The sequence below is a fragment of the Dermochelys coriacea genome, chromosome 8, assembly GCF_009764565.3.
Source record: "Dermochelys coriacea isolate rDerCor1 chromosome 8, rDerCor1.pri.v4, whole genome shotgun sequence".
Taxonomy (NCBI): Eukaryota; Metazoa; Chordata; order Testudines; family Dermochelyidae; genus Dermochelys; species Dermochelys coriacea.
In genome coordinates, this window is record NC_050075.1 from 88,618,688 (window position 1) to 88,631,271 (window position 12,584).

General features: G+C 42.7%; 1 protein-coding gene across 1 annotated transcript in view; it reads left to right on the forward strand.

The window, feature by feature from the left end:
- The first annotated feature begins 254 nt into the window (after nucleotides 1-254).
- Nucleotides 255-12,584, forward strand: part of WLS (Wnt ligand secretion mediator) — a 65,582-nt gene continuing 53,252 nt past the window's right edge. Inside the window, 1 exon segment of the mRNA XM_038414322.2 lies at nucleotides 255-545. Coding sequence (XP_038270250.1) covers nucleotides 464-545 — 82 coding nt within the window. The 5' untranslated portion in view covers nucleotides 255-463.

Here is a 12,584-nt window from a genome sequence, read left to right on the forward strand (position 1 = left end):
GCCCTAGAGAACGCTCTTAAGGGGACACACCTGGACTGGACTAGCCCCTCTACCTCCAACTTCTATGTTTGTGCTATTCAAAAACCGAAACAAGCAACCCTTGAATGGGCACCTCTGGCTTTTCCCGCAGCTGAAGAAGCTGCTACTGCTGCATGAGACTGACACCAATGTCTGCTGCGGCTGAATGGATCAGGGAGGGAAAAGGGGGGGTGGAGAGGAGGAGGTAGGTATCATGTGATTCGCTTTCCTGCTCCTTTAAAGCAGCCACATGCAGCCCAGAGCCGGCCACAATCACAGCTCTCAGCAGAGGGGGAGCCAGATCCGGGTGTGCCTGGGCAATCTGTGTTGAGTCTGTCTCCTTTCCATCCCTGCAGCACTTTCAGAGCCTTAAGTTTTGCAGCGAGAGAGAAGGGGGGGGGGGGACGGAAATCTCTGCAAAAATGGCTGGGCAATTATAGAAAACATGAGCACTAAAAAGCTGTGCATTGTTGGAGGGATCTTACTGATTTTCCAAGTCATCGCCTTTCTAGTGGGAGGTCTGATTGGTAAGTGTTCAAGGTGCAAACTTTCTCCTTCGCTCTGTCTTGTTGTTTAGCTACTTGTTACTGTATCACTGCCTTGCTTCTATGATCTAATTAGTCCTGCTATTGTAGTTAAGAAAACATAGCTCCACGGGTCTCTTTGTGCACATTTCACTCTAGTGGCTACAAGAAAAGAAGGGGCAGAGAAAAGTTTTTTTTTTTTTTTTTTTTTTTTTTTTTTTGGCCTAGTTTCAGTGTCTGCTCAAAGAACGAGGAAGGGGGAAAAAATCTTAAGCATGGCGACTGATCGTGCATGGAAGTGTTGGGTTACAAAGTTTTGTTTTGTTCCCCCCCCCCCCTTACCTTCAACCCTTTTCTCTCTTTGACCCGCCTGCAGGAGGAAATCTAATCTCCTTCAATAACCCAAAAAAAAAATCAATGAGAGCTGCTCTAGCAGAGGAAAGGAACGTTTTTGTCTCTAATTTGCGGTGTTTTGTATTTGGATCACTGTTTATTCTCCAGCAATCGCCTGGTTTAGGTTGCATTTCAGCCTGTGTGGGGCTTGGGGGGGAGGCGTTCCTAACATAACGGGGGGGGGAAGGGTGATGTGAGCTTCAGCAAAGCTGGAGTGAGTGGGAGAGACTTTTGGGTGGGCATGGCCGTAAGTTCTGCTCCTGGCTTTGTGCTTTAAAGGGTTTTCCTCACCCATCCCCTTCTCCTAGCCCAGAGAGGGGGAGGGGGGAGCCTCCTCTGATCTTGCTTCAAGATGCTTGAGACTGGGGGGGGGGAGGTTGTTGTTGCTTGTGGAATGTTCTCTGGTTATTGCTTTTGGGCTTGGAAATGCTCCCTTCCCAGATATGGATTGGCCTGTGGGTAAGAGATGCTGTCTTGGCCAGTGCTTCCTCACTTTCAAATCCCTAGAACTAGGGAGGCTGCTGTGATGGGGCTCCACAGAAGTCCCATAAACTGGATCTTGCTCCCTTTGTTGATGAAGTGCCTGTGACTGCAGCTTCTCAGAGTCTAGCCACTTCCCAAAATTCCCTTTCTGGTGGTAGCTAGCTGGTCCATACTCTTCAGCAGCACCAATCTTTCCCGCACCCATGCAAACTCTCCAGGGTAAAACTTTAGAGCCACAGATTTTTTTTTTTTTTTTTTTTTTGCCTTGTAGGGACAAGTTTTTTTCACTACAGAATCTTTATGGAAGTACTGACATAACTTGTAATCCTCTTTCCCTCTCTTCCCCCTCCCCATATTCTCATTCAGTGTGGATTGTCTAGCTTATTCTGTCTGTGATGGCTGTGATTTTGTTGGGGGGTGGGGTGCGGAGGGAGGGGGAGAATTGCTGAGGGAGATCCCAGAGTTTGGACAGTCCTGGAGACATGAATAGTGCCAGAAAGCAGTTTTGTGGGTGGTTTTACTATCTCAGGTGTCAGTTCCTTGCATAGCCAGTACAGCATCCAGACAAATATTATCTGTGTCTTGATAAATGGAGGAGGTGGTAGCAAGAGCAGCATCTCCTAGGAAAGACTTTGCCCCAAACCAGGTGAACTATAGAATTCCCTAAAATCTTCTCTTTTGTCCCTTTCTATTAGGTGGAGATTATCCCACAAACTAGACAGGTATTTGTCCACTACATCTCTGTGAACGGTTACTCAGATATCTGATGTGAGTGATGGCACTGGCTAAGATTATCTAACAGACGCAATTTGCTCATGAGTGGTTTGCTGTCAAATTTGTGACCAGCCATAATTAAAATCTGTACATCTTTCCTTTTAGGAATAAAGCAGGGCTATTACCATACCTGACCTTTATCACTCTGTCTGATTTGCTTTTATAGCCTATGAACCAATGATCTGTCTACACCCCTAAGAGCAGATCCATTATGTCATGGTATGCAAGAACACCTTGAGGATTCTCAAATGCAAGTTTCAGAGTAGCAGTCGTGTTAGTCTGTATTCGCAAAAAGAAAAGGAGTACTTGTGGCACCTTAGAGACTAACAAATTTATTAGAGCATAAGCTCACGAAAGCTTATGCTCAAATAAATTTGTTAGTCTCTAAGGTGCCACAAGTACTCCTTTTCAAATGCAAGTGTTCTAGAAATTCAAGTGTCCTACAAATGTAACCTGCGGCACCCCGTGAGGATTTTTACAGCTTGGGTAGAAGTGAGGCATAGACCCTTATTGATCTGGGCAAGGTCAATCACACAGGGAAGGGAGTCTGTGGCAGACCTAGGAAGATCTGGGTATTTCAGTCCTGTGTACTTGAATCATAAAAGGGTAACGTTACAGAGAAAGGGCTAAAGATCCAGACTTGCATACCTCTTAAAAGCTCTGCTCTGGTTTAAGCATGTTATTGGGCTAGATGCCTCAATCATTCTGTGAAATTCTGTGGCCTGTGTTATGCAAGAAGGTCTGACTTTTGATGCTCCTAATGGTCCTTTTTTGTGTGTGTCTTAATAATACTTGAATCCATTAACATCCTTATTTCCAATTTTCATTTGAAAATAGGGTGACTGGACAGCAGTATTCCTCATTTTAGTTGTGGAACAGGTGTGAAAAACGCAAGAATGCTCATTAGAGCCAAAATGACTTGGATCCTACAAGTTCAGTTTTCACTCTTGTATCTACCATGCCACTTGCAAGTTGTGGACACAACTACTTTGTTGAAAAAGAGATCCTGCTGAAATGGGATGGTGAAGTGGTGATGTTCAAAGTTGGCACACAAAAATCCTAAAGGGCATTGCACAAGGACCTTCTCCTCATAACTGAGGATGCAATTTGTCAGGGACTGCTCTGAAAACAAAGCTACACCAGTTAAAACTACCTCAATGCCACATAATATCTTTAGTTAAACCAGTGAATCTTGTGTGTGGGGCGGGGGGGGGGGGAAAGCCCAAGGTATTTACTCGCAAAAAGAAAAGGAGTACTTGTGGCACCTTAGAGACTAACAAATTTGAGCATAAGGTAATTATTGTTAGTGAGCTTTTAATCCTTCTATCAAGGAAGCTGCAAATATAAGTGAAGTTGGACCACCCCCACAATTTCTTCATTTTGAGGGGTTTCCAACCTTTGGATACATGTAAAGAGTTAAAGGGTTCTCTTTCCTCCTCATCCAGTTAATTATTGTCTAGGTAGCTTGCTGGTGAATTCAGTTTCTAATATTCTATTAACAATTGCAAGTATAAGCAAATACTGTATGTGCAAATTTTTTTTACAGGTAAATGTGTATATGTAAACTGGGTGTTGTCCTCCAGATCTGGCATGTTGATGATGTGCTCATGGTGCAAAGTTTACACTGGACCACCTGCACTAAAATGTTACTTCAATATTCAGCAAGAAATCATCTGAGCTCTTCCTCCCCCAACAGTGGCCCAGTGTCTTTCAAACTATGATCCATGGAGCATCCGTGATCCACACAAATCGCCTATTTAGTTCATACAATGGAAATTCTCTGAGTGGCGTTTTGGGGAAAAGTGGGTCCATGGCAGGATTTTTGTTTTACAAAGTGGCCTGAGACTTAAAAAGATGAGCAATGGCCATAGATTAGTCAATAAACTCTTCATGGCTTTGACAGGAATGGTAACTTCACATATCAGAACCTTGGTCTTCTACATGAAATTACTACAATACAGGCAGGTATGGGAGCTGAAGATGCAAATGGTGACTTTGGTCTGCTTTAATTAAGTCTAGCATAAAAAAAAAAAATCCTTGATTTATTTTTAGTCTATCCAGGTCTAAATACATGTACAACCGGAGCACAGCTACAAAGCTAAAACACCTCTCACTTATCAGGAAATTAGGTCATGTTTCAGAACAATGGCTAAGTGACATTCTATGTTAGCACTGGCTGTCTACATAGTTTTGGACACTAAATGGTATCAATACCTAAAGTGTAATAAGGCTGAAGACATGCTGTTTAGGAAGCAGGGCTTTTATCAGTATTCACATGGAATTGTATGTCTGAATGAAGTAAGGAGTAAGCTTTGTAGCAATAGTTCATTGATCTGTGTAGTTCACTCTCCTAATATTGTACATGTGTAATTGTAACTGAAAATGTGGGACATGAAGGAGATGAAGAGAAGACTGTCCTGTAAATCAGGAGACAGCTGTTTACACATCAGAAGTGAAGGGTGGGTATGCAATATGCCAGACCTCATAGCCTAGCCAGTGTTAACAAACAGGGACACTTTGTGAAGCCAGTCAACCACTAAGGTCAGCAGCAATGACTGAGTATGAGAAACTAGGGTTGTCGGGACTTGATTTCATTGGTGCCAGGAAGCCCTCATAATCTTTAAGGCCGGAAGGGGCCATTGTGATCAGGTAGTCCAACCTCCTGCACATCACAGCCCACAGAACCTCACTCATCCACTCCCATAATAGACCCCTAACCTCTGGCTGAGTTACTGAGATCATGGTTTAAAGACTTCAAGTTAGAGAATCCACCATTTACACTAGTTTAAACCTGCAAGTGATCCATGCCTCATACTGCAGAGGAAGGTCAACACCTCCCCCCCGGGTCTAAGCCCTGCCTGCTGACACTGTGCTTACTCTGGCACAGGTGGTGGTTAGGATTGGGAGTGGTGTGGCCAGGGTGATCTGTCCCCATAACTGCCACCAAGCCATGGAAGTCTTGAGTTGCACTAACTAGCAGCTGGGGCCAAACTGGCTCTAGGCAGCTCCAGGGTCAGTATAAGCCACAACTTCCTCTCCCATCTTTGCTCTGGTTTCTGCACAAGCGTAAATCTGACCATATGCATCTTCCAAGGTGGTGAGCATTGAACTCCAGCATTGGTCTAATTGGGAGTGTTCTTTCTTCACAGAAGCTTTGCTTCTCTTTCTCCCCCCCCGCTTTCAGGTATGGTGTTATCTAGCAAAGTGTGGATATGCCCCCTCCCCCAGCAGCTCAAACAATCATTGGGTTTGAGTAGTTATTAAAATTGGTCTTCTGTGTCTTCTACTGAAGGGCCAATTCAGGATTGAGGAGTCTTTAATTAAAAACAAAACAAAAAAAAAACCCAGAAAAATAACCAATTACTAATCTCAAGCAATCTTCACCATAGTCAATATGGAGAATTGTTGACAGTTACACACCCACACACCTGGGGTGGATGGGAAATAATATATATGCAGTAAACTTCCGTTTAAAAAAAAAAGGAAAACTCGTAATTTTGTTTCTTGTTTTACAATAAATTGTATGTATTTGTGGTCTTAGAACATTAGTTGTGTCCTTAAAGAATTCCACTTGCACTGCTGGTGCTATGGCAGCATATTATGCAGGGGGGCTTAGACCATACCTGGGCATTACGACATGATTGTGATAATCTGTGTAGATATGTAATTTTAGACTCAGTACTCCTTAACTGAGACTGGATTGCTCTATTTTAAATATTTGGAGTAGGGATAGCCTCCCATTGTCCTGGCTCCACTGTGGCTTAGCATCTGCTGTAATTCCACATCTATATGTCAGTATGATTTGACCTGTGCTTCAGTGTTTTTGTTTTTATCCCCCTCCCCCAGTCATGTAGAAGACCATGTGAAGACCAACGTATGGCTGCAATGAAGAGCATAGGACGTGCAAGAGTTATTGGGAAGTTGTCCTAAGATCTAGGATTCCCCATAGTTATTAATTTGTTAATTCATGTGACGACTACAAACTGTCTTAACAAAAATCCTAGTGACGACTTGAGTTAAGAACTCGTCTTTTTTGTAGTTAAAAAGGAGGCCAAAGAGTGGGAGTACTGCTGAGGCTTGAAAGCATCTGGTTGTTTTGCAGGTGACTATTTTTATACAAGAGAAATTGAGCTTTTCGTTCTAGTGTATAAAGTTTCTGGGAGGAGAGACTTTTGAAAACGCCGAGCATCGCTGCTTGGTTGTACTTGGTCAAGGCTGAGCAAACTCTGAAAAGTCCATGTGCGTCAATCAAAACAATTACTTGCAGGTCTTAACCAGTTAGATAATGAGCCATTTAGATAAATGGTTGAGCAGTTATCAACAATTCCAGTTCATTATCTAAGTGTCTGCTTCTGTTACTTACCCCTGAGTTTTCTAGGGTTTCGTTTTTTCTTTTGCTCTGATTTGATTAAATTTTTAGGACCGAACATTGCTCCTGAAAGAACACCGTGCTTGTTTGCGTGGGTACATGGGAAGACCCCCCCCAAAGTAAAATGGTTGTGAATTCCAGCACAAAACATTTTTATATTCCTGATTTTCTTTTATTGTGTGACACTCCAAAGCTATGACAAGTTGTGCTGAATAGGTCCATGCTGTACTGTGGACACATATAGATACTCTCTTGTGTATTGAAAGAGTCCTTCAGCCTGAAATCTTGGCAGGGATTCTGGGAGTTGATTGGAAAAAACAGAAATGAAAGGTCATGTCTATTTAGTGTAGGTTTACTCAATTCCTCTTTTAAGAGCTGTTACTGTAGCTGAATGGGCAAACGTGCCAGAAGTTGACAATTCCCAGACACAAACTTCTGTCCTTCAAGGTTCGAGGAGCAGGCAGTAAACTCCAGAAGATAATATTTTAGATCCTCTTGTAACTACAGCTCTTTCAAGATGCAATTAACCTCAAAGGTCTGGGTGACAGAAATTCTGTGCTTCATAGTTTATGTAAAGTGAAAACAACTGCACGGTTTTCCCTCTTAATTGTGTCTGGTTTTAAGTATAACAGACTTTTTATTTCTAAATTTTATCTGAAGATTTAGCAAGTGGTGTGTGTTTTCTCTCTCTCTCTCTCTCTCTTCTCTAGACTAAACAGGAAGTCTTTCCCTGGCAAATAGCATTTGTCCTCTTGCAGTTAAATTACAAGTCTCTTCTGTTAACTCAGGAATGCCTCTGAAGAGGGAAAGGCGTGCACTCATGCATTCCAATGTTTCCTTAGCACTAGTTCAGGCATGTGTAAAATACTCATACAGCCAACCACATGTCTGGGAGAATCTAAGCTGTTGATTTCAAAGTGCGTAATTAATGTCAGTATCCATGTATTGGAGAGAAGCAGCGAGGAAATGTTAGGTGGGTCACCACTGCAGTTACAGATCTCCATTTTCAGGGATTTACTAACTTGACTGGGTATAGCAGGAAACACTTGTTTGGTTTGACCTGAAAACTGACACATGAGAGCTTGGATGAAGATTCAACTTGCTTTGTAATTGGAAAATTTAATTCTAGTATTTTTAAGTTAATAAAATATCTTGGGTGCATGTTTGTGCACTTAAAGAACTCAAATTGCTTGGTCTTGTCGGTAAAATGATAACTATCTGTGTACTTAAATGCAGTGTCTGAACACGCTCTGCTTAAATTTCATTGTGAATCCACATTCCAATTCATGAAATGCTTCCTGCAGAGGTGATTCTTTTCAAGGTGCTTTAAAAGCTAAATCCTGTTTTCACATCTGTGGAAAGTTTCATATTTTGGTTTTGTTAATTTAGTTTATATGAGGAGCACAGTAAGAATTCAGTACCTTGTGAAACCATGGAAATGGAGCAGTGAAGTACCTGCCCGCTCTTCAATGCGCCACTAGGTGTAAGTACACCCAGACTCTTCTTGTGCTGCCACTCTACCATATTGCTTACTCTGGGATTTGGGACTGGCAGCAATATCCTTTCCCAAAGATCTTGGCCCTTCTGTATTTCCTGTGAAAGGCCCTCGGAAACGCCTTCTGTCAGAAACAGTACAAAAGGCTCCTATGCCACCGGTCTAACTTTTGTTTGGTTTGCAAACACGTTAGGAGTAGTTATTACTACTGATCTGTGAGCAGTAACTTAGGATACCCCAAAAAACCTCTAAACACTTACTTCTCTGAAGGAGAACATGCTGTGCAGAATGGCTGATTGCCTAGACAACTTCTCCCTCTTACCATCTATGGCTGCAGTTGTACATCTGAGTTCTTGCATAACTGCATCTAGTCCCCATGTGGCAATGTTCCAGGGCAATGATAGTGTGGAGCTGTTTTTCCCTCTGCTCGTGCCACTTGCTTTTTTTTTTTTTTTTTTTTTCTTTCTTTCCTGTTTTGCATGGACTCCCTTCCACACCAGTTACAAGAGTGTATGCCCCTAATTTATTTCCCCCTCCCACCCCCAGTCACTTTTTACAAATTTTGAATGATATATTCTTGTTACTTTTCTTGGGACAGTGCATATCTGGTCCTGTTTGGAACTGAACCATACCAATCAGTCATATAATGTATAAAGCCAACAATAAGTGCATTCTCTACATCCAATAGACAGTGTCTTAATGATGAACCTATCATAGGTGGTGATAGTTCTGAGAGAGAATCTTGTAAGCAGATCTTGTGTTGCAGTTAGATGGGCCATGCTGGGAGACTGATCAACCTTACTATATTGATGTTAAACTAGTAGAGTCATTAGGGCACTGATCAATCTTGTCAAGTGTCTCTTGGGTACGGGCAGGAGACGAAATATCTAGCAGAAAGCCCCAACTCAGGTTTACAATGGAAAACAAAAAGAGGAACTTGTGGCACCTTAGAGACCAACGCATTATTTGAGTATAAGCTTTCATGAGCTACAGCTTACTTAATCGGATGTATTCAGTGGAAAATACAGTGGGGAGATTTATATACACAGAGAACATGAAACAATGGGTGTTACCATACACACTGAAACGAGTGATCACTTAAGGTGAACTATTACCAGCAGGAGAGCCAAGGGTGGGGGTTGGGGGAACCTTTTGTAGTGATTAATCAAGGTGGGCCATTTCCAGCAGTTGACAAGAACATCTGAAGAACAGTGGGGGAATAAACATGGGGAAATAATTGTACTTTGTGTAATGACCGATCCACTCCCAGTCTTCATTCAAGCCTAAATTAATTATATCCAGTTTGCAAATTAATTCCAATTCAGCAGTCTCTCGTTTGGAGTCAGTTTTTGAAGTTGAACTGCAACGTTTAGGTCTGTAATCTAGTGACCAGAGATCGAAGTGTTCTCCAACTGGTTTTTGAACGTTGTAATTCTTGACATCTGATTTGCATCCATTTATTCTTTTATATAGAGACTGTCCAATTTAGCCAAGGTACATGGCAGAGAGGCATTGCTGACACATGATGGCATTATCACATTGGTAGAAGCGCAGGTGAATGAGCCTCTGATAGTGTGGCTGATAATGCCAACTGTGACCACATATCTATTCAGGGGACAACAGGCTTTGTTGCAAGGATAGGTTCCTGGGTTAGTGGTTCTGTTGTATGGTGTGTGGTTGCTGGTGAGTATTTGTTTTAGGTTGGGGGGCTGTCTGTAAGCAAGGACTGGCCTGTCTCCCAAGATCTGTGAGAGTGATGGGTTGTCCTTCAGGGTAGGTTGTAGATCCTTGATGATGCATTGGAGAGGTTTTAGTTGGGGGCTGAAGGTGATGGCTAGTGACGTTCTGTTATTTTCTTCGTTGGGCCAGGCCTGTCCTGTAGTAGGTAACTTCTGGGTACTCTTCTGGCTCTGTCCATCTGTTTCTTCACTTCAGGTGGTGGGTATTGTAGTTGTAAGAACACTTGATAGACATCTTGTAGGTGTTTGTCTCTGTCTGAGGGTTGGAGCAAATGCGGTTATATCGTAGAGCTTGGCTGTAGACAATGGATTGTGTGGTGTGGTCTGGATGAAAGCTGGAGGCATGTAGGTAGGCCTAGCAGTCAGTAGGTTTCTTGTATAGGGTGGTGTTTTGTGACCATCACTTATTAGCACCATAGTGTCCAGGAAGTGGATCTCTTGTGTGGACTGGTCCAGGCTGAGGTTGATAGTGGGATGGAAATTTTTGAAATCATGGTGGAATTCCTCAAGGGCTTCTTTTCCATGGATCCAGATGACGAAGATGTCGTCATCAATGTAGGGCAAGTAGAGTAGGGGCATTAGGGGATGAGAGCTGAGGAAGAGTTCTAAGCCAGCCATAAAAATGTTGGCATGCTGTGGGGCCATGCGGGTACCCATAGCAGTGCCACTGACTTGAAGGTATACATTGTCCCCAAATGTGAAATAGTTATGGGTGAGGACAAAGTTCAGCCACCAGGTTAGCCGTGACATTATCGGGGATACTGTTCCTGACGGCTTGTAGTCCATCTTTGTGTGGAATGTTGGTGTAGAGGGCTTCTACATCCATAGTGGCTAGGATGGTGTTTTCAGGAAGATCACCGATGGATGTAGTTTCCTCAGGAAGTCAGTGGTGTCTCGAAGATAGCTGGGAGTGCTGGTAGCGTAGGGACTGAGGAGGGAGTCTACATAGCCAGGCAATCCTGCTGTCAAGGTGCCAATGCCTGAGATGATGGGGCATCCAGGATTTCCAGGCTTATGGATCTTGGGTAGCAGATAGTCTGTAACCTGGAACCCCAACCAGGGGTATTCTAACACGGCTGCTACTCTGAAACCTGTCATTTATGGAAAACCAAGTTACAGTTGTAATTATGGAGTTACTGTTGCTGCATGGAGTTGCTATCAAAACATGGCTATGACACTCACATCTCCAGCACAGGAGTGTGCCTTTTCCTGCATAGCCTTAACTTCTGTGGCCATATAATTGCACTGGTCTTAGATCCATTTTCATGCTTTAAGCATCCAACTTAATTAACAATTCTGATCTTTGTGCTCAAGTGGAATGAATCTATTCACTTAACGTTGGCTCTAATAGGAGTAAAAAGTGGCAAAATATACTCTTCTAATTACAATTAGAGGCATGATTGTCCAATGGATGTGGCACTGGTCTAGGAGTCGGGGCATCTGGGCTCTGTTACTTGATGTACCACTGGTTTGCTATGCAGTCTTGGGCAAGACAGCTCATCTGGGCTTCTTTCCTTTCCCTTCCCACCCCACCCTTTATTTTCTTTTAGATTGTAGTCCCTTCAGAATAAGGATTTTTCCTTTTTTTTTTTTTTTTTAAACTGTCCCCAGCACAAAGGAGCCCCAAGATCCATTGTGGGAGGAGGAGAGGAGTCTCTAGGCCCTACCATAATGCAAAAATAAATAATACCTTGTGTATATATACAAGGAATTGGGATCTCTTGTACAATAACTTTCTTCAAAGAAGTGCTGCTGTTGGTGATTGGAAGGGGATTTTCACTTAGTCTTGAGAAATTGTAACTGTACTTAAAAAATCCCCCAGGAGTCTGATCAATATATACATGTTTATGCCAGTAGCAATGCCTTGGCTATCTGAGGTTAGATTTTTTTACCTCACTTTGGTATTGCTATGAATAATTTAAAAATCCACCCCCAACAAACTTTTCAGAATAGTGAAAGCTAGCGTGGTCCTGATAAATTAGCTTGTTTATTCCAATCCTGCTGCTGGTTAGTGTAATGAAGCAGAAGTCCATTGTACATGCTCACTGTGTAGTGGTGGCTCTGCACAGAAGGGGTAATTGAGTAGAAAAGCAGAATGCTCTTGGTGCATGGGAGAAGTTAATACCGCACGAGGTCACGAGGCTTCAAGCTTTAATCAATGTAGAACAATGCAACTGAGATTTTCTACAGGGCTTGTTTATAGTGTGAGATCAAGGGTTAGTAGTTTTTGAAATGCTGTAGGTGCTTCAGAAAAGAAGGTACAGAATACATCTCACAAATATCCTTCCTAGTAGAATGGGATAGATGTGACCATTTTACATTTTGGGTGAACCCCCCCATATAAGAAATGTTTTAAAACAAGGGCCCCTTAGATTACCTCTCCTCTATACTACAGTTAATCTATGTACTGCTATAGATGTAATTAGTACTGCAAAATGCAATTCATCTTAAATTAAACAGAGCCCTGAATATAGCAGAGCACCGGACAAACAGGGTGGGAGTGTGGTCTCTTGGAACACTTCATGGGACAGGTGGGTATTCAGGGAGTGTGTGGCTCTCTGCTTCTTGTTGGAGAAGAAACAGGGTGCTTGGTGAATATCAGTGGGGAAGATTGTTAGATTTATTTATCAGTAGTTAATTCTCTGCACTTGCTACAGCAGAGAAGTTATTGTGACAGCCACCATCTTAAGGCTTGTCTACACTGGCAATTTACAGCGCTGCTACTTTCTTGCTCAGGGGTGTGAAAAAACCCCCCGAGCACAGCAAGTTTCAGCACTGTAAAGCACCAG